The 22,286-nt window shown below is 41.2% G+C and overlaps 1 protein-coding gene across 4 annotated transcripts; it reads right to left on the bottom strand.

Moving 5' to 3' along the window:
* Positions 1-941: 941 nt before the first annotated feature.
* Positions 942-18,041, bottom strand: cers2a (ceramide synthase 2a). Of its 4 annotated transcripts, XM_024396166.2 has the most exons (12): positions 17,838-18,038; positions 17,576-17,713; positions 11,318-11,500; positions 10,933-11,050; positions 10,542-10,660; positions 9,963-10,020; positions 9,766-9,816; positions 9,398-9,490; positions 7,275-7,403; positions 6,875-6,981; positions 6,378-6,531; positions 942-2,843 (listed from the first exon to the last, which is right to left on the bottom strand). In XM_024396166.2, the coding sequence occupies exons 3-12, from the start codon at positions 11,497-11,499 to the stop codon at positions 2,694-2,696; spliced, it is 1,161 nt and encodes a 386-aa protein (XP_024251934.2). In that variant the 5' UTR covers position 11,500; positions 17,576-17,713; positions 17,838-18,038; the 3' UTR covers positions 942-2,693. The 4 variants fall into 4 exon arrangements, with proteins under 4 accessions (XP_024251934.2, XP_042166081.1, XP_024251930.2 ...); XM_042310147.1 differs by lacking the exon at positions 17,576-17,713 and having other exon boundaries at positions 17,819-18,041; XM_024396162.2 differs by having other exon boundaries at positions 17,576-18,038.
* Positions 18,042-22,286: the final 4,245 nt, after the last annotated feature.

Here is a 22,286-nt window from a genome sequence, read left to right as displayed (position 1 = left end):
GGATGAGTAAAAGAAGATGGGGATGCTAGATGCAGCAGTAATCGTTCACTAAGAGCCAATTTATGCTTGATCCGAAAATGTGGTCGGAAGTGCCCGTATGGATGGTGTGATGCAAGTGCGGCATCTCCCGAAGCACTCAAATGCCAAATTGAGCTCCGTACTGCATCGCTGAGCGCCTCTCAAATTTTAAATTTTGCGGAGGACGACGTTATGTCCGCATTAACATGATTGGTTGACGGTAGGTGAGGGCAGGTCCTGTATTAACACAAACTCACTTCCTTGACAACTACCTTCACAACAGCGTTGCACTGCTCCACGAAGCGCAAGAAGTATGAATGCCCTATCACTGTAAATTCTTCATGCGCTTCGCCCGAGCAGTGCAAAGCTGTTGTGAAGGAAATTGTCAAGGCAGTGCGTGTGTTTATACAGGACCTTCCGCCCCTCACCTACTGTCAACAAATCATGTCACTGCGGAGCTCTATGGCGCCCTCCACATTGTTACAACATTTGAGAGGCGCACCGCAATGCGTGCCCCTTGAGTCGCCACAATTGCGTCGCACCATCCATACGGCGCCTCAGACAACACTTTTGGACCAAGCATAAATTAGCGCTTAAAGATTGTGTCTTTTACTGCCAACCTACTCTGGGGGAATCGCAATTGCATACTCTTCACATCCCCTCTTTCCCAAAACCCATTGGATGAGAAAGCCAGAGGTCCCTGATCTTTCCTCCAATGGGTTTTGGGGAGGCGAGAGGACCAGAGTAGTATGATATTGAGATTCTCCCATTGAGACTGCCACGGTATAATTAGCATGAGGAATTGAACACGGATGGGAGCATTCAGTCATCTACCACTTAAAAAAATACTTTTCAATGTTTGTACTTTGAACCAGGCAGCACACAAAGCGTATCAATAAAGAAATAATCATAGGAAACAACCATTTAAATCAACAATAACCTTTATCTTATATCTTTGCAACATGACAAAATAAAAACACTGCAGTAGGAGAAAAGCAGTTTTTTGGGAAGGGGGACCATATATGCAACATACAAGATCATTATAGGGAGTGGTCTTTACGTTGAGACGTGAAGAAGTGAATGGGAACAAAGGCCATGTTACAGCACTGTAGGTAGGTCAAGTTGCATGCCAAATGGTACACCATTTCCTATGTAGTGCACTACCTTAGACCAGGGTCAAGTAGTTGGAGAGTTTGACAAAAGGAAGGTGAAGAAATTCACAAAAAGTGCAAGATGGTAGACAGAAAATGAAAAGGAAAGAGACATGGTGATTATTATTATTATTTCAAGTAACAGATAGCTAAGGCACTTGCGAAACTAAAACATGCAAAACATACTTTGGTGTCCCGTTTTATTAAAGCTTCAATAAACTTAATGAATTGAATCAGAAGCGTTAAAAAGAAATTGAAAAGGGCTCCTTTGCACTTGTGAACATAATGAAATAAATAGGAAATTACCTGTAGTGTAATTGTAAACCCCAATCATAACCCAATTCACTCAAATACAGTATGACCTGGACGTTCATCTTTCTTTATATTGGGTCTATGCTGACCCATAAAGTGCATCTTTGGACGAATGGGCAGGAAAAATACTGATTTGAATGAATTAATTCTCCTCCAGTCCGGTTGAATTAAGGGTTGGACTGGTTTTGGTAGGTTTCTGGTTGTCTGGATTAGTGTCTGGACCTCTAAAAAAAAAATTAACAAAATAAAATCCGATAACTAAAAAGTTGTTTTGAAAACATTTTTAAAAAGTATTATTTAAAGCCATGTGATTTCTGCTCCCCAAAGGCATTTGAAGACCGGCATTAACGAAAACAAAATATTCACACAATGCAAACCGAACTCTCCAGATTTTCTTTAGACAGTTAAAACTTAATTAACCACCGTATTTTTTCCCCCCCAACAACATTTAAACCAAAAACATTAACACTAGCACATTCCAGGTTGAATAGGAATGCCATGGCAATAATTGTAGCGACTGCTCCACTGCAATCCAATAACAAAATGGCAGGTGAAAAAAAAACCGATACATTTTCCGTTATCACTACTGTATGCTTCAGTGGTCTGACATGGTGACTTGAACACTTTCACAGACCTGTACCAAGCTGTGGTCATTAAGAGAACCTCATCTCTCCTGGCAGTGTCAGGTGGTGGCGCGCTTATTATTTGGGACGGGAGTCAGCGTACAGAGAAGGCAGCGTTTGAACATTTGAACAGTCGAGCAGTACGCCGAGCGTTAACCAAGCATGCAAGAAAGGAATGCCCCGTGAACAACGATTCGTAATTGCGCTATCCATAATGCAGGGTGGGAAGCCGCGAGTAGGGCTAGGCACCTTATTGAATGATTAGCAATATAAGGACTAGAGGGACGGATAGAAATAAAATGAGGAATAACAGTTTGTTGCTAAGGCACAGTTTAACCATGTGTTTGGCTCTATTGCCGTCTTTCCTGTACTCCCCATCCTCTCCCTCCAACTAGTGTGATCTACAGAGCAGTGAAACCCATCCGGCCCATGTAAGGAGTGTGTCCATGTGATCTTTAGCATTATTTGTGTATATATTATTCAGCGGAGTGTGTGTTTGTGGCCTTTCCACCAGCAATTCTGCCTTGCTGTAGCCTCTTGGACTAGGCCACCGTTGCAGACACATCCTCCTTGGTGTCTCTGTAACAAATCAATCCGTTTTGCTGTGGTGGTGGTTGTTGTTAAGCACTGTGTGGCCATTGCCATTCTGTACAAAGCAGTTTTTCGTTTTCTCATGGTCTTCTTCCTCCTCGTCTGAATCAGTCTCTTCCCTGTCGCTCCTCTCATCTTCAACGATATCCTGATGGGAGAGAGAGTACATTTAAATGTATAATTTAGCAGACGCTCTTATCCAGAGTGACTTACAAATCAGTGAATTTAAGTTAAGGATCAGACTTTTCTGGACCCCGCATCCCGGCAACTGGGGATCCCGGGGGTTCTGCACATGTGTGGGATTCTTTACTTTGCGCACACTCTGTTCTACTCGTTTGTGTCAAATCGGAGGGCCTGTTGTCTGGACCTCTGGCAGTCTATGGGGGAGCCACAGGGTTCAATTCTCGGGCCGACTCTTTTCTCTGTATATATCAATGATGTCGCTCTTGCTGCTGGTGATTCTCTGATCCACCTCTATGCGTAGTCACTTTACAAATGACCTCGACTAACCTGTACCCCCGCACATTTACTCGATACCCTCTGTATATAGCATCGTTATTGTTGACATTTTCTTGTGTTACTTTGATTGTATACTTCTATTTTTTAAACTTTAGTTTATTTGGTAAATATTTCTTGAACTGCATTGTTGGTTAAGGTAAGGGCTTGTAAGTAAGTATTTCACGGTAAGGTCTAACACCTGTTGTATTTGGCGCATGTGACAAATGAAATCGGATGGAAAGGAATAAGTTAGTCCTAAATAATTCAAACACAAAAAGCACTGTATTTGGGACAAGTCATTCACTAAACCTCAACTAAATCTTGTAATGAATTATGTGGAAATTGAGCAAGTTGAGGTGACTAAACTGCTTGGAGTAACCCTGGATTGTAAAACTGTCATGGTCAAAACATACAAAAGTAGCTAAGATGGGGAGAAGTCTGTCCATATTAAAAGTTCTGCCTTCTTAACTGCACTATCAACAAGGCAGGTCCTACAGGCCCTTGTTTTGTCACACATGGACTACTGTTCAGTTGTGTGTTCAGGTGAAGATAAAGGTAAAGGTAAAGATGGATTTAGGAAAATTCCAATTGGCTCAGAACAGGGCAGTACGGCTGGCACTTAAAACGTACACGAAGAGCAAACAATAATATGCATGTCAATCTCTCATGGCTCAAAATGATTGACTTCTTCATTGACTTGTAAGAAGTGTTGACAAGCTGAATGTACCGAGCTGTTTGTTTAAACTACTAGCACACAGCTCGGACACCCCATGCATACCCCACGAGACATGCCACCAGAGGTCTCTTCACAACCCCCAGTTCCAGAACAGACTATAGGAAGTGCACAGTACTACATGGAATTCTATTCCACATCAGGTAACTGATGTAAGCAGTAGAATCAGATTTAAAAAACATAAAAATACATATTGGAACAGCGGGGACTATGAAGAGAGACACAGGTACAGACACATTGTAATATGGCGGATAATACCGCATGGCGGTATTATACATTGTAGATATGTAGTGTTGTAATAAACGTTATAGGATGTACTGTTTTATGTGTGATGTAAGTGTCTTAATGTGTTTGGACCCCAGGAAGAGTAACTGGCATACACACACACGTAAAACATGTCACAGTTGGTTGCATCGTCAGCGTCACCGGCCTGAATTTTCCAAACAAGATTACGTTATTTCTCAAGCTGTGTTTATAGTTGAGGGATGATGACAAATCATTGACCCGGATTTTCTGTTAGATAAAGTGCAGTTGGGTGCTAGACTGATCCCCTGGTCATGAACGGATGCCAGGACCTACCAGAAAGGCGCAAAGGTGGGTAATCATGTCCAGCAATGTGATTGCAATGGTTTAACTACCTAGAAAAATCATTCCATTCCTATTTTCACAGCTTGTCAGGCAAGATCTCAGAATAAAAGTGTAATGCGACAAAGTACCCTTGTGACACCTCCTCTGTCGCCAGTATCCCTTGACTCTTATGAAAAGGACACGCCATCATGAGGCCTCTGATAGTGACCCGAGTTACTGCCCTATGGGTCAGATATTGTGACCTAGCTGGGCTAGAAACAATCAGTTTTCGCTGTAGTGATGGTGCAGCCATGACAATTGAATCTTTATACTCTTGTTTCTCTAGGGCACTCAGAAACAACAGTACTAAGCGAAGCCTTATCACAATAATTATTATCATCTGGGAGATTTTTTTCCTCGTCGCACAGTGGTCCCAAAATAAAACTTGTGGTCGCACAGCAAAATTTTGGTCACACTTTAGAGACACTCGCAAGACATTTACATAAGAGTTGTTGCTTGTGTTTGTTGGGAGTGATGCGTTATCACGCTTGCTAAATAAATACCGAAGTGTAGAACGCGCCTTGAGCATTGTGCCTGGGCCGTGCAACTTGCGATTTCCATGAATCTGATTGGTCAAAACACGCAAAGAGCCTGCAGCAGCACTCCGATGTGAAGAACAGAGAAAATGTGCACGAGTTGACAAAAAAACAAAAACACTTTGCATTGATATTTTAAACGAAATCAAGTTCCGTGGCAAATGCTAAAATATTTATTCAGTCGTCCTCAAATATAGGGGATGATGACGCAATCTTTCTGAGAGTTAGCCTGCCCGGGAGTAGGTTCGTTCTGAAGGATTTGTTTCCATAGAAATGTATCTGGTACCAGTTATCCCGAGTCAAACTCAGAATTTACCAAAGTTACCAAGCTAACTCCTCAAACCACGTACGTAGTATAGGGCTCTGGACTAGGCTCAATCCGTGTCCAGGAAACCGCCCTATTTGTATTTATTATGGATCCAGCAGCTACTCTTCCTGGGGTCCAGCAAAATTAAGGCAGTTTATACCATTTTAAAAACATTACAATACATTCACAGATTTCACAACACACTGTGTGCCCTCAGGGCCCTAATCCACCACTACCATATATCAACAGTACTAAATCCATGTGTATGTATAGTGTGTATGTTATCGTGTGTGTGTATGCCAATGTTTGTGTTGCTTCACAGTCCCTGCTGTTCCATAAGGTGTTTTTTAAATCTTATTTTACTGCTTGCCTCAGTTACTTGAATTGGAATAGAGTTCCATGTAGTCATGGCTCTATGTAGTACTGTGTGCCTCCCATAGGACTGTGAAGAGACCTCGTGGCATGTCTTGTGGGGTATGCATGGGTGTCCGAGCTGTGTGCCAGTAATTTAGACAGACAGCTCAGTGCATGCAACATGTCAATACCTTTCATAAATACAAGTAGTGATGAATTCAATCCCTCCACTTTGAGCCAGGAGAGATTGACATGCATATTATTAATATTAGCTCTCTGTTTACATCCAAGGGCCAGCCGTGCTGCGCTGTTCTGAGCCAATTGCAATTTTCCTAAGTCCTTTTTTGTGGCACCTGTCCACATGACTGAACAGTCAAGGTGTAACAAAACAAGGCAGGTCCTACAGGCCCTAGTTGTTAAGGCTGCAGAGCATCGCTTTATTATAGACAGATGACTTCTCCCCATCTTAGCTACTACTGCATCAATATGTTTTGACCATGACAGTTTACAATCCAGGGTTACTCCAAGCAGTTTAGTCATCTCAACTTGCTCAATTTCCACATGATTTATTACAAGATTTAGTTGAGGTTTAGGGTTTAGTGAGTGTTTAGGCTTGTGAATACGTACGTTTCCAGGCAGAAACTTGATTGCCATGCGCAGGATGAGGACAGCCCAGAAGATGTGCAGACACTGCAGCACTAACAACAGCCCGTTGAAGAAGTAGAATCCAAAGAAAGGGGGATAGATGGTCAATGGGTACACCCATGTAGTATGTAGGATCCTGGGGTAAGAAAGACAGATTCAGTCAATAGAGATCTGCATGAGCAAGTCAAAAGCATTTTGGCAAAGACTTAAGTAAATCACTAGAATGCATTGCATCCTGTACAATTGATAATTGAAAAAAAATGCCAGAAAATAATACTTTACACTAAAGTTATGGGTGCTTTAGACATACGGAGGCAGTTTCCCCAGACACAGATTCAGCCTACTGCTGGACTACAAAGCAAGCGCAACTGAAAAGCTCAGTTGAAAATGCTTTTTAATCCAGGTTTAGGCATAATGCATGTCCGGGAAACCCTCCCCTAGGATACAGAGAAGTGTCATCCAAGAACTGAGCATCTTACCAGAAAGGGAGTATGACGAGGCGGGTAAGGATGAACACAGCTGCAAACAGAATGAAGATGTAGTTGCAGGTCTTTCTCCATTCTGCATAGTTGAACATCTTTGCTGACTAAAAGGAACAGCAGAAAGGGAGGGGGTGAGTTAAGTATTCAGTTGCCATTTCCTATATTCTCCTCTGGATGGCAGGCTCAACACTATGACCAGTTCTGTGAGAGTAGACATTACATTATGTGAGCACCATTTATGACTATAATACAATTGTAATGGCCTTGACTGTCCATATAGTAATAACATTCCTCTATACTTATTATGGAATGGATATCGATCGTTTCTTTAGGTTTGTAATGGTGACATTGTATTGTAGGAGTAATAAGATTGGGTATGGGGGGGGGGTGGCTGTACCTCCAGTAGGTAGTCTGAGGCATCGTGCACCAGCATGATCAAAGTCCCGGCACGGATGTAGTTGACCAACCATGAAAAACTGATCAGCAGAATAGTGGCCACATGGTGAACAATCTGCTCCTTAAAATCCTGGAAGAGAGAAAGGGGGAGTTATGTCAGTTACGCAAATGTTATGTTTACTTTGTGCACTGAACATCAGCTTGAGTCAGTCAATAACAGGAGGGGGGTAGTTGTTCACTTTAAAATCTTGCTGAAATGTGTTCTAGTTCTGATGGATATGGCATCTGGGACATGACATTCCTCACTCGCATCTTTGATTATCAAGTTTATTTTGGATGCGTTGTTCTGAACGACAGTTGTTTTAAATTAGAGCTTTAACACCGCTGAATATCAGCAAAACGTTCATAGCTTCAAATGTCTGTAGGGACACCTCTAAGCTACTGTTACAGACGCCTGGTTTCACCACTTATTGATTAATGACGGCGTAAGAGTGTGTGCATACCGATTCATCCAGTACTCACAAATGAGTGACAGGTGTCTGGTTCATTGACCCAGGTTGATTCGATAAAAACTGTTGCAAAAAAACAACAAAAAAACATTGCGACATGTATAATGGAAACGCCATCTATAGGAGAAATGTTCTAAAGATCGACAAAATGTTACTGTTCAACGGGTGGATTACAGTTTGGTCTAACTTTCTTTGTGACAAATGATGGAAACTGTGTTTTTCAAATAAATGAGGATTGCCAAATACCTTAAGGTAGGCCTACAAGTGACATCTATAAAAGCTCCACTCCACATTTAAATTCTAAATGCCTACTGTTGTCAACAACAACAAAAATTCCAACTACAAAACTCAAGTCAGGACAAGGATTGTCTTTGACTTTCAAGAATGCCTGTATCGCTTCACCTTGCTCTTCTAGTTGGCTGGAAGCAAGTTCCACCAGCCAATTATTTCAGATCTAAAAAGGAGTGCAAGTTTCACCATGGCACGGAGCGTGTTGGTATGTTGGCACATGATAATTATTTGAATATGGCAAATTGCATTCTAACAATGCTGGCTTTTGCGGGCTACCTGAGACATGAAACAGTTGGGGGAAGGGCATACAGACTGTCGCCAATTTATTAAAGTGCAATTTGCCTAAATTGATAATGGAAACTCTTAAACCACTTAGTTTTTAATTCAACCATTTTTTTTTGGTGGGGTTGTGACATCATGACATCCAGCTGTTTTTATTGACACAAGAGACGGTTCAATGGAAACGCACCGTAGCAGGCAATTGTAGAATGTATTTTCTATGAAACCTTTTTAAATGTCGACAACAAAAAATTCCTGGACAACTTACTGGAAACATAGCTAATGCGTGCATGTATCCATGTGTACTTTTCCTACTTACAACTGAACTAAAGCGTCACCCTAGCCATAAGCTAGAGGCGGGCACGAAAACTAACAAGTCCAATTTGGAGTTCCACAGCAATTATAGCTAACGTAACGACACAAATGTTCTGCCAACCAAGTCTCTAAAACCATTGTTTTTGGATCAGCCCTATTCATTCCTTGTGTTTGTCAAATCAACCGACAAACAGGACTGGATTTTAGTCTTGTCTGCTGACTGTTTGAAGAGTTGCCACTTTCCATTTGGGCTCACCAGCTGGAAAATAAATACGGCTGGAGAACATGGTCAATCAGTCTCCACCACGATACCTTTCCACAATATGCCAGTCACACATTAACCCACAATTGCCCGAGACCAGCATCTCAAAACCCGGTCCTCGGGAGACCCAAATAGATTTTATTTCCCCCCCCCCCTAACACTACATAGACGATTCAAAGCTTAATGACTAGTTGATTATTTGAATCAGCTGTGTAGTGCTAGGGGGAGACATGCACACAACAGGGAAGAGAAATTGCTTGCAACTGAAACTACAATAATTTTTGTGGTGAACCAAAGGTCATATAATTTAGTTGTGATACCCAAACTGACATCTGCCGAGATGTGGTTAGCTCTGTCGCTTATCTCTCTCTCTCTCTGGCCTCCGCACAAAGATAAGGTCTATCCAGTTGCCATTCTAATGGTACGCATGTAAAATTGTCAATTGTTTCTGAATTTGGCTCCACTTACTTTACGCTTGACATCCGTTGCCACACTGAAGAGCAGCGATATGTAGAATCCCAGCTCGATCATGTAGTACCAGTACTGAGAAGGCAGCAGTGGCTGTAAGAGGGAAGAACAAACATTTGATTTAAAAAATATATATATTCTATTTAGCAGATAATTCTATCCAAAGCAACTTAAAGTAGTGCATGCAAACATTTGTGACATTTATAAAAAAGGTGTCTAGAAATGCCAAGCTGTAATCATGTACTGGAAACCTTCATGTTTGGGATTGTCCCGAAATGTGTCAGACAGACTTTGTAAAGATTTGTAGACCAACTAAACATTTAAAACCAACTGCGATTTAGAGACCGACAGTCTTACAGTGTACATACCAGCGTGGGGAAGCCATTCCACATCTCCTCCATGTCATAGAACCATGGCTTCTGGGGAGAGATTCACATAGGTGAGGATTTCAGTCTCAAACCAAAACACAAAGCACAAAATGGCACACGCCAGAGCAAAAGGTACAAAAACAGAGGCAAAGCATTGCTAGAGAAAATATATACCGACGGTAAATCACGGTACTCACATCAATTAGGGCACCCAGGCCAGCAATGAAAGCAAGAAGGTAAAAGGTAAATCTCCAACTGTAAGAGAACGCACAGAAACCCCATATGAACAGAACACAATTTCACACAGCTTACAACATTGTCACATATACACACACACACACACACAACGGAGACACAATACAAACGAGGGCTCCTTCAAAGACAAAGTAAAGCATAAGCTACAGCCACCTGTATACTATAGGTGGTTGTAGTTTGAGCAGGTGAATATGAAAATAACAGGCAGATCACAATAATCTTTTACACACGACACCTAACATGTTGCACAGTAGAAATATGCCCACGTCGGAAATAAAGGGTTGTTTTGACATTCATTAATTACGTGTCGGCAGGTGCAAGTTCCATTCAACCATGTTCACCTGCTCCTATCTGCTGTTGCTAACAGCCCTGCTACTATTCATTTCAGTTCACAGTACTCTACTTTCTTTGCTTAAGACAATTTATTTCAACCATATTCAATACAGAAATGAGTGTAGCCTACATCTCGGATTGTAAAAGCACAAAAGTATTCTGGGTTTCCACTTGGCTGCTGTGGGTACCTGGCTTCCCGGAACTTCTTGATCTGGCTGGGCCGTTCCTGGTTCCTCCGCCGCCGGAACCACCTCTGGACCTGCCGCACCGAGCAACCTGACTGCTTAGTTAACTCCTCCACTGAACTCTGACAGAGAGAGACAGGGGTTATAGGGCAATATAGCGCTAATGTATCTTTACTGTAAAATGTGTTGCGATTTTAAATAATGGTTGATTTAATGTAGCAATTGTGCAGGGATTTGACTTAGGAGTTGTGTGAACTACTGAACTGAGTGGTCACTTGGATTTGGTCAATGGAATTGGTCAATGGAATTGTATGGTAGTTTCCTACATGGAGGATTAGGAAGGAGTTGACGTTAAACAACGTTATGTAGCATTATAGCGATGCTGTCCAATTACCTGTGAGGGGAACTTCGATGCATTGCAGAAATAAAATTCCAGTGTGGTGTTGGGAGCAGCTCTGACACGAGGTTTCTCCCTCACTCTAAGTAAAGAGGCGAGTTTAACGGCCACGGTCCTGGGGTTACCGACAAACAGAGGAGAGGAGGCAAAGGAGGAGAGGAAATTGTGGTTAGGGACAGTAAATCAGGTCTGGTTGTTGTTGTTGCAGTGAACACAAGTCAACAAGGCTAGATGAACAAGCAAATGAGCAATACAGGTTAAAAAACAACAACAGCAAGCTAATGAAACATAGCGAGGCCACTGCAATGTGAAGAGAGGGAGGTATTGGTTTTGTCCTCAACATTTCGGGATGCACATATCGTCTTGGGCCTGGAGTACTGACCTCTCAAATATCTGTCGGATAATCAGGAAGCATACTGCAATAGGGAAGATGACCCAGAGATCACTTCCTTTAGCAAAGACTAGGCCATCCCGGTCCTTGAGGTCAGCCCAACCCAGGCCCGCAGGGAACCACAACCGGTCCTGCCAGACCCAGTCACTGAGCTCCCTGAGCCAGGTCAACATTCTGAGAAAAAAGAAAAGGAAAAGAGAGATAAACATGTAAGAAACATTCAGACAAATGGGGTGAAGGCCAAAGCCTTGTACAGTCTGACAGGACATTTCTTTGGTAGATCCCATACCAAAATTAAAATGTCCAAAATTATTCAATGAAAGAAACGCTGCCGCAAACATTTGTAGGGAAAGTACTATTGCATTTGAAGTTGCACTATGTAGATATCGCTCTGCCATTTACTGGTTGCTAAAATTCTAATACTTCGCCTCATTTCAGTTTATGTGACACAATAAGGTAGTAAAGAGAATGATTGTACCACTGTGAAATATATTTTCCATTACCAAAAATAGTTGTTTCAGCTGTTGTACAAAACTGAAAGTAAAAAGACAAAGACAAAACTTAAGAACTGGAACTATAGAAGTAGCTCACATAGAACAGATCTACAGCTTCTTAGACTTGATTTCAAGTAGAATGATTTCACATCTCAATATGAACTTGGCCGGGTTGGCGAAAAAATGACATATTGCTACTTTAAATTGCGGAGGTTAAATATCATTAGACAATAGGTCAAAGAGGACTACTATTTGCATCCATAATTTGTATGTGACTATTTGTGATGCGATTATTATGCCATGTTGATCTTGGTGTGCAGGTGCGTCCATCCAGATTTACATAGCCATGAAAACATGAGCATCAACACATCCAACAATGCAATGGCCTGGTGTGTAAGAACTTCGAACACAAAGAAGAATATATAGTTGCTTCAAACACCTACTGCAGGACTTCCTGACATTCCCCAGATGAATCCATTAGCTAGCTGAATTATAAGCTTTGACAGTGCAGAGCAGCTCTTGTGGCAGAGATGCAGCCATTGATACTAGTTGAGTGGGCAACATGCAGTGTAGGCTTAATTACAACACAGGCAATGAGATCTGCTGTGAAAGGCTCTTAGAGCCACTAAGACATCACTGCTACTCATTACTGGCAGGTTTTGAATGCGTTTTCTTTAGTCACCTGTGGACGCTAGTTTTGTTAGAGACGGCATGTGAACAAGAAGGCCTGATTCTCAATTTACTGAGGCACCTTTGTATTTTTCACTTACGATGACAGTTCTTGGTACTAAAGGGTTAAAGAGTATTCGCACAGGGAAGCCTCAGTGCCAGCTATACTAGAGATACTTCAAACAAACCAGTCACTGTGTGACAGCACCCCTCTTTGCGGCCCGCAAATAATTAAACATGTTCAATTTGGTTTAAATAATGAAAAAACAGTGTTGGAGAAGTGAAAGTGCAATATGTGCCATGTAAAAAAGCTAACGTTTAAGTTCCTTGCTCAGAACATACGAAAGCTGGTGGTCCCTTTTAACATGAGTCTTCAATATTCCCAGTTAAGAAGTTTTAGGTTGTAGATATTATAGGAGTATTTATCTCTATACCTTTGACTATTGGATATTCTTATAGGCATTATAGTATTGCCAGCCTAATCTCGGAAGTGACAATTTCCCGAGTTAATATTGCCTGCTAACATGCATTTATTTTAACTAAATATGCAGGTTTAAAAAAAATAGACTTGTGTATTGATTTTAAGAAAGACATTGATGTTTATGGGTAGGTACATTGGTGCAACGATTGTGCAATTTTTCACGAATGCGCTTTTGTTAAATCATCACCCGTTTGGTGAAGTAGGCTGTGATTAACAGGCACCACATTGATTATATGCAACGCAGGACAAGCTTGTTAAACTAGTAATATCAAACATGTATAGTTAACTAGTGATTATGTGAAGACTGTTTTTTTACAAGTTTAATGCTAGCTAGCAACTTACCTTGCCTTGCCTCCTTGCTGCACTCGCGTAACAGGTGGTCAGCCTGCCACGTAGTCTCCCCGTGGATTGCAATGTAATCGGCCATAATTGGCATTTAAAAAATGCAGATTACCGATTGTTTTGAATAATTAAAAATCGGCCATGCCGATTAAATCGGTCAACCTCTATTTAGGAGTACACCACATCAGTCACTGGCTGTGTATCGATGACGTCGTTCCCACAGTGACCTTGCATACATACCTAGGGATGCACGATATATGAGTGAGAATATCAGAATCGGCCGATATCAGGCATTGGCCCGATGTCTAGTTTAACTTTGATGTGCAAAACAGATGTCAAAGCTGACGTGCATACCTATATAACACTGAAGTAATGAAGTAATGACACCACACAAAATACTGCGCTACACGTGCAACACAGCATTCCTAACCTAGCCCACAAGGTCTGCGGTGTGGATCGATTTTGACGTTTCAAAGGAAGATAACAAAAAGGCCTTATGCAACATTTGTGCTGCTATTATTTCCCGAGGGGAGAAAGTGATCTTTCAATACCACAAACCTAATTACTAATTTGAAAGTGCATTACACCCAGACGTTCAGCTACTACTTAGAACAAAAGCAGAAAAAAAACTAAGCGCACACTTCCAACAACTAAACAAGTTCAAGTCGAGCAGTCATTTGAAAGAGTAAGATTTTTTTTATTTTTTTTGAATTTTCTCCCGTTTTCTCCCCAATTTCGTGGTATTTAGTAGCTATTATCTTGTCTCATCGCTACAACTCCCGTACGGGCTCGGGAGAGACGAAGGTTGAAAGTCACGCGTCATCCGATACACAACCCAACCAAGCCGCACTGCTTCTTAACACAGCGCGCATCCAACCCGGAAGCCAGCCGCACCAATGTGTCGAAGGGAACACCGTGCACCTGGCAACCTTGGTTAGCGCGCACTGCGCCCGGCCCGCCACAGGAGTCGCTGGTGCGCGATGAGACAAGGACATCCCTACCGGCCAACCCCTCCCTAACCCGGGCGACGCTAGGCCAGTTGTGCGTCGCCCCATGGACCTCCCGGTCACGGCCGGCTGCAACAGAGCCTGGACTCGAACCCAGAGTCTCTGGTGGCACAGCTAGACCACTGCGCCACCTGGGAGGCCGGAACAGCACTTTTTACACGATGGAGAGCATGCTGGAACAAAAATTTGTGCTTAAAAACATGAACACAACTGACTCGAGAAATAAACTTATCAACTGCTTCTGCAGCAGACGTCATACCCTCTGTCATGGCATTGAAACGCCTGCTCAACAAAACTGGAGATAAACCGTGGGGTTAAAACTTGCAAAAGTACTCTACTCGAGGCCATGAACAAGCAATTTAGTGGCATTCTCTCTGAGCCTCTTTACTGTGTTGCCACCATGCTCGATGCTAGGTACAAGGACCGCTACTTTGATGCAGACAACAAACAGGGTTTACGTGAAATGTTAGCCAGAGCTGGACAAGATAAAACAGACACCGTGACAGTGCGCACCGAAGAAGAGGACCCACGACAAGAGGTCACGGACGGACAGGGCTGAAACTTCACTGATGAAATCCTGGTTGAGAATGAAATTACTGAACAAATGAACAACGAAACAGCAAGTAAGTGAAAGACATAGGTTTTGTAATGGGGACATGCACTACTGTTCAAAAGTGTGGGGGTCACTTAGAAATGTCCTCGTTTTTTGAAACAAAAGCACATTTTTTGTCCATCAAATTGATCAGAAATACAGTGTAGACTTGCTGTTAATGTTGTAAATTACTATTGTAGCTGGAAACAGCAGATGTTTAATGAAAAATCAGAGGCCAATTATCAGCAACCATTACTTCTGTGTTCAAATGACACGTTACGTTAGCTAATTCAAGTTTATTATTTTAAAAGACTATTTGATCATTAGAAACTCCTTTTGCAATTATGTTAGCACAGTTGAAAACTGTTGTTCTGATTAAAGAAGTAATAAAACTGGCCTTCCTCAAACTAGTTGAGGCTCTGACTTAGAATACGTGGACAACTACAAATACCTAGGTGTCTGGTTAGATTGTAAACTCTCCTTCCAGACTCACATTAAGCATCTCCAATACAAAATGAAATCTAGAATTGGCTTCCTATATCGCAACAAAGCATCCTTCACTCATGCTGCCAAACATACCCTCGTAAAACTGACCATCCTACCGATCCTTGACTTCGGTGATGTCATCTATAAAATAGCCTCCAACACTCTTCTCAACAAACTGGATGCAGTCTATCACAGTGCCATCCGTTTTGTCACCAAAGCCCCATACACTACCCACCATTGTGACCTGTACGCTCTCGTTGGTTGGCCCTCGCTTCATACTCGTCACCAAACCCACTGGCTCCAGGTCATCTACAAGTCTCTGCTAGGTAAAGCCCCGCCTTATCTCAGCTCACTGGTCACCATAGCAGCACCCACTTGTAGCACGCGCTCCAGCAGGTATATCTCACTGGTCACCCCCAAAGCCAATTCCTCCTTTGGTCGTCTTTCCTTCCAGTTCTCTGCTGCCAATGACTGGAACGAACTGCAAAAATCTCTTTAGCTGGAGACTCATATCTCCCTCACTAGCTTTAAGTACCAGCGGTCAGAGCAGCTCATAGATCACTGCACCTGTACATAGATGGGCTGTTTACAGATGAGCTATCTACCTACCTCATTCCCATACTGTATTTATTTATCTTGCTCCTTTGCACCCCAGTATCTCTACTTGCACATTCATCTTCTGCACATCTACCATTCCAGTGTTTAATTGCTGTATTGTAATTACTTCGCCACCATGGCATATTTATTTCCTTAACTCCCTTATCTTACCTCATTTGCACTCACTGTATATAGACTTTTTGTTTTCTTTGTTCTACTGTATTATTGACTGTATGTTTGTTTATTCCATGTGTAACTCTGTTTTGTTGTATTGTGTCGAATTGCTATGCTTTATCTTGACCAGGTCGCAGTTGCAGATGAGAACTTGTTCTCAACTAGCCTACCTGGTTAAATAAAGGTGAAATAAAATGTTTAAAAAAAAAATCTGGAGCATCAGCATTTGTGGGTTCGATTACAGGCTCAAAATGGCCAGAAACAAAGCACTTTCTTCTGAAACTCGTCAGTCTATTCTTGTTCTGAGAAATTAAGGCTATTCCATGCGAGAAATTGCCAAGAAACTGAAGATCTTGTACAGCACTGTGTACTACTCCCTTCGCAGAACAGCGCAAACTGGCCCTAACCAGAATAGAAAGAGGAGTGGGAGGCCCCAGTGCAGAACTGAGCAAGAGGTCAAGTACATTAGAGGGTCTAGTTTGAGAAACAGACACCTCACAAGTTCTCAACAGGCAGCTTCATTAAATAATACTCGCACAACACCAGTCTCAACTTCAACAGTGAAGAGGCGACTCCGTGTTGTATTCAGCGCATGTGACAAATACATTTTTTGTTGGATTTGAAGTTAGTTAGGTAGCCTAGGAAAATAAAAGCATGTACTGTATGACAGTGATTTTACCCATGCACTGCTACCAGTTGTTACAAAGACAAAATGACACATTTGTTCACAAAAAAACATTATTTTCACATATTAATGTTATTTAACACGGTAAATCATAAGAATTAGTGGTTTGGGTGGAACGCCGCAAAATCACATCCATCTCAACAAGATTTCCGTAAACTTTCTCTGGGGGTGTGGAACTTTTTACGTTTCATCATCAGTAATGTTAGGCTATTTACTCCGAAACCATGAAAGCTCAAACGAAGGACATCCAAAACATTAGTTTAGACGCCTTCTTGTTTCCAATCGGTGTTATTGTGCGATTGTTCATGGTTTTGTTTCAAACCATGACCTTCATGTATTGCCGTATTCCTAAACAAACGTCATCGCCGTGAGATCAGACAAGATCAACCTACACCTATTCGGGGAAACTTGAATTGATTGGAGTTTCGGTCGTCATTCTGAATAGTTTGTGAAAACGTTCAAATATGTGTGTTGCACAAGCCGATCCAGTTGGACCAGATCTCTGATTTCACTTATTAATTTAGCCTACATCCGCTTTGCTCCGCTTGAGGATGGGTGAATATAGGCGCATCTTCCGTGACCACTAGCTATCCAAGGTTGAGTGAATCTGTAAATACTAAACAAGGCGAAGTGATAACATTGCCTGTTTTGAAATGTCAATTGTAAAACAGAAACAAAAACCGGTATCACATCTAATTAAATATAACGGTGGGCAAATTTACCTTCTGATCTTACACACAGGTAGGCCTGTTCACCGCGCGGTGTGAAAAGGTGGAAACTCCTACCGTCCCTGGAATATTGAAGTGTTCTGTATGTCCCCTTGTAGAATAATCACTTCTGCTCTATACCGAAGACGCCACCTGAGAGAATCCAGTCTGATTTGAATATTATTATCCGGCCTCTCGATCTCCACCAATTCTCTGCATTTTCGAGGGAAATGTAATACTTCCCCTTGTAGCACTTACCCCCGTCTGAAAGACTTACTTTTCGTTGGGATGAGGGCCCGCATATAACACAACCAGTAATTTTACTTTTCCGTTTGCTCAGAGCAATATGACAAATGTTTGCCGGGAATAGGCGTCTGTTATCCCGGTTTCTTAGTTGGCCAAACCGAATGGAAGTAGAAGATGGTAGAGTGGGAGGGGATCAAACTGTTAAGTGACGTTTTACGCCGTGTGAAAAGGCTCGGGCGTGTTGGAACCAATGTGTATAAACCCTGTATAATCCCTGGATGACTGTTTTGAAGCTACCCGCAGCCATCTTGGTACTCCTCCTTTGTAAACATTTTTATTTTGGAAGCTATTATAGAAATGCATTTATTAATGTCTACATTCGTTTTTCACACGTTCATTTAATTACAGACATCTTAATGCATGCTTTTACATTATATGTGAACTAAACATAAAAATACAAATGAAGATAAAAAATATAAAAAATCGTTTAAGGGCCAATCAGCAGTTGAAAAAAGAACAAATTGTTTCCCTGCCACTGTTTAAGTAAAAAGCTGAGGGATGCGGCTGGAGAAATCTAATCATTCTGAAATTCATAGACAGAGCTATGGATGCAAGGTCTGACCACCCATGATGTTACTGTTACTGTTCCATTAATTCCTATAGAGAACAGGAATGAATGGAATTCTACAGTATTTCAATTAAATGTTTCAAGGTCATAATTACATGTATTTAAGTATTTGCGTTGTAGTGGGGACAGTACATTTTTAATTGAACCTTTATTTTACTAAGCAAGTCAATTAAGAACAAATTCTTATTTACAATGACAGCCTGCCTACCAAGAGGCAAAAGGCCTCCTGCGGGGACGGGATTCAAAATAAAAATGTAAGACAAAACACACCACAACACTACATAAAGAGAGACCTAAGACAACACAACATGGCAGCAACACACGTCAACATAGAATAGTAGCAGCACAACATGGTAGAAGCATTAACATGGTACAAACATTGTTAGGCACAGACAACAGCACGAAGGGTAAAAAGGTAGAGACAATAATACATCAGAATATATCACATTAGTAATAATTTTCAAAAAGACTAAAGAAACATTGTTCATATTTCTTCTTTTTTTTTTTTTGCTAAGCTCACATAATATAATTTCAAAGTATGCTAAGGTGTCGGTGATATAATAAATGTGGCAAAACGAATGTAGACATTAATACATTAATTTCTGTAGCTTCCAAAATATGTTTTAGAATATTGGGGGAGTGCCAAGATGGAGGCACGCCAAGATGGAGGCACGCCAAGATGGAGGCACAATGGCTTCAATACAGTGCCCCCTATCAGTCATCTGGGGTTTATATAAGTTATTGGTTAGGATGCATCTGCCAAGCCCTAGCTCAGTGAGTGATGGTGGCTGAAATAGTCCCAGTTCACTGAACTGTGTTAATGTTATCTGCAGATCTGCTGAGAGTCTATGGGGCTGACCTGAAAGAAATCACTATAGAACAAATTGTTGGGGTTAGAGCTAAAATTATTCAAATTTTTAAACAAAATGGTAGCCTATTATCTAGGCTGCATTAGGAGTGATAACGTTAGTTAGATCCCCATAGGCCTACTATGTACAGGGTTTTAGCTTAGGATGGGTTATGGATAGGGGGAAAATGTTCAACTTTACTTGACAATACTTCCTTATTTCTCAACTTGGAAGGCATCGGTATCTTATAAACTTCTTTTTTCCCAGTAGCAGGTGGAACTCCGGTAACAAGGAAGTATACTAAATCCACTTTTTGTACTGACTGAGAAATGCTTCCTGCTTGTGTAGATCTTGTTTGTGTTGTTTGGGTCACACTGTGTGACTAGCTGTCATCTTCTCCTACACGTGACATTGTTGCTTAGAAACGACTACTAGTTCCAGCAAAGATGTTGGGAAAGGCAAGATGTCTAGCAGCTAAGATGGTGAGGAACCTCCTCACACAGTGCAAAAAGTTGATTTCATATTTTATTTAATATTGTTTTTTTGGAGTTCCACCTGGAACTATAAACAAATGTTTATAAGATACCGGTGCCTTCCAAATCAAGAATGAAGTATTGCCAGGTAATGGTTGGTTGAAAATAAGTTTACCATGCTTTCATTGGACCAGCACATCGACCTCTAGTACAAACTACACTGAACAAAAATATTAACGCAACATGTAAAGTGTTGGTACCATGTCCATGAGTTGAAATAATAGATCTCCGAAATGTTTCCATATGCACAAAAAAATTAATTCTCTAAAATGTTGTGCACAAATTTGTTTCCACCCGTTAGTGAGCATTTCTCCTTTTCCAATATAATCCATCCACCTGGCAGCATGATCATTACACAGGTGCACCTTGTACTGGGGACAATAAAAGGCCACTCTAAAATGTGCAGTTTTGTCACACAACACAATGTCACAGATGTCTCAAGTTTTGAGGGAGTGTGCAATTGGCATGCTGACTGCAGGAATGTCCACCAGAGCTGTTGCAAGTTAATTGAATGTTCATTTCTCTACCATAAGCCACCTCCAACATCATTTTAGAGAATTTGGCAGTACGTCCAACCGGCCTCACAACCGCAGACCGTGTGTATGGCGTTGTATTGGGGAGCGGTTTGCTGGTGTCAGCGTTGTGAGCAGGGTGCCCCATGGTGGCGGTGGGGTTATGGTATGGGCAGACATAAGCTACAGACAATGAACACAATTGCATTTTATTGATGGCAATTTGAATGAACAAAAATACTGTGACAAGGTCCCATTGTGAGGCCCATTTTTTTTAAGGTATCTGTGACCAACAGATGCATATCTGTATTCCCAGTCATGTGAAATCCATAGATTAGGGCCTAATGAATTTATATAAAATTACTGATTTCCTCATATGAACTGTAACTCAGTATGATAATAGAAATTGTGCATGTTGCGTTTATAGTTTTGTTCAATATAGTTTAGCTATAACCCTGGAGGTTCAATATGGATAGGCTAGGTCTAGGGGCAATGGGACTCTCAGTGTTGTATACCCCCCCTCCTCATTACAATAATCCTTAAATTGTGTCTTGCGTCGTTCCACCTTCAAAAAGCACAAAAAATAGGATTTCGACACCCACCATCTCAGATTGTTCTGGAATCGTTTGTTGTTGGAAACATATAAGATTAGCATTCCAGCAACGTTATTTTATTGAAATCTAATTTGATCTCTGAAAAACTAAGGTAATTGATTGCATCTAAATTGGCCATTTTAATTTATAGATTTCATAGAATATTCAATAAATATAGTATCTAACATCCAGTTTGGACCAAACGTTTTTTATAACAATAAGAAAGACATGAGGAATCCATAGGAATGGTCAAAAGCCCCCAATGGAACCCTCCACGCCAATCCCAGGTCAACAACAAGTATATAGTATCAGTTCTCTGTGTCTGACAAGTAGTATGGAGCTTCAGTTCTAAAGTATTGTTTCTTCATCCTGTGTAATGTATTCCCAAAGAATTGGCAGATGTTTTTATTTTTTCCTGTTCAGAGAAATTAGTCATTGAAGTTTATGTCCCATCCTACATCCCGGTGCTACCAGGTGCTGTTACTGCTATTAGGTTAAAAAAAATAATAATAATAATAAAAAAAACATGAGGAATCCCCCCTCCCCTCGATGTTAAAGGGATAGTTCACACAAATTACAAAATTCAATTGGTTTCTTTAGTACGTAGTCTATTGACAAGGTATGACGGCAACCTATGCATTGGTTTTGTTGGCCACGGCTTCAAATGCTAACTTCTTATAATTTGTGGCACAAATCTAATGCAAGTCAATGGTGTCTACATTGCCTTCTGAAAGTATTCATACTTAACTTATTCCACATTGTTGTTACAAAGTGGTAGTAAAATTGATTTAATTGTGATGTTTTGTCAACAATCTACACAAAATACTGTCAAAGTGGAAGAAAACTTCAAACATTTGTAAATAATTCATGGAAAATAAAACACTGCGTATATCATGATTAGATGAGTATTCAACCCCCTGAGTCAATAATACATGTTAGAATCACCTTCGTCTGCGATTACAGCTGTAAGTCTTTCTGGGGTTAGTCGAAGAGCTTTCCACACCTGGATTGTGCAACATTTGCCCGTTATATTCTTTTCAAAATTCTTCAAGCTCTGACTAATTGGTTAAGTCAAAACTGTAACTCAGCCACTTAGAAACATTCACTGTCTTCTTGGACAACTCCGTTGCCGATTTGGCCTTGTGTTTTATGTTATTGTCCTACTGAAAGGTGAATTCATCTCCCAGTGTCTGGTGGAAAGCAGACGTAACCAGCTTTTCCATTCCGTTTCTTTTTTATCCTGAAAACCTCCACAGTCCTGATAGATTATAAGCATTTCCATAACATGATGCAGCCACCTCTATGCTTGAAAATATGGAGAGTGGTACTCAGTAATGTGTTGTATTGGATTTGCCTCAAACATAAC

The sequence above is a fragment of the Oncorhynchus tshawytscha genome, linkage group LG31, assembly GCF_018296145.1.
Source record: "Oncorhynchus tshawytscha isolate Ot180627B linkage group LG31, Otsh_v2.0, whole genome shotgun sequence".
Lineage (NCBI taxonomy): Eukaryota > Metazoa > Chordata > Actinopteri > Salmoniformes > Salmonidae > Oncorhynchus > Oncorhynchus tshawytscha.
Note: the sequence above shows the minus strand (reverse complement) of the source record. Positions and strands in the feature narration are given on the sequence as shown.

What these genes read in the sequence shown, in the direction of transcription:
- cers2a (XM_042310147.1), bottom strand. Translation starts at nt 17,862, where the DNA reads ATGCGGGCCCTCATCCCAACGAAAAGTAAGTCTTTCAGACGGGG. An exon ending in CATCGAAGTTCCCCTCACAG is followed by an intron (nt 10,661 to 10,932) that starts GTAATTGGACAG and finishes TCTCTCTGTCAG; the next exon opens with AGTTCAGTGGAGGAGTTAAC. An exon ending in GGAATGGCTTCCCCACGCTG is followed by an intron (nt 9,491 to 9,765) that starts GTATGTACACTG and finishes TCCCTCTTACAG; the next exon opens with CCACTGCTGCCTTCTCAGTA.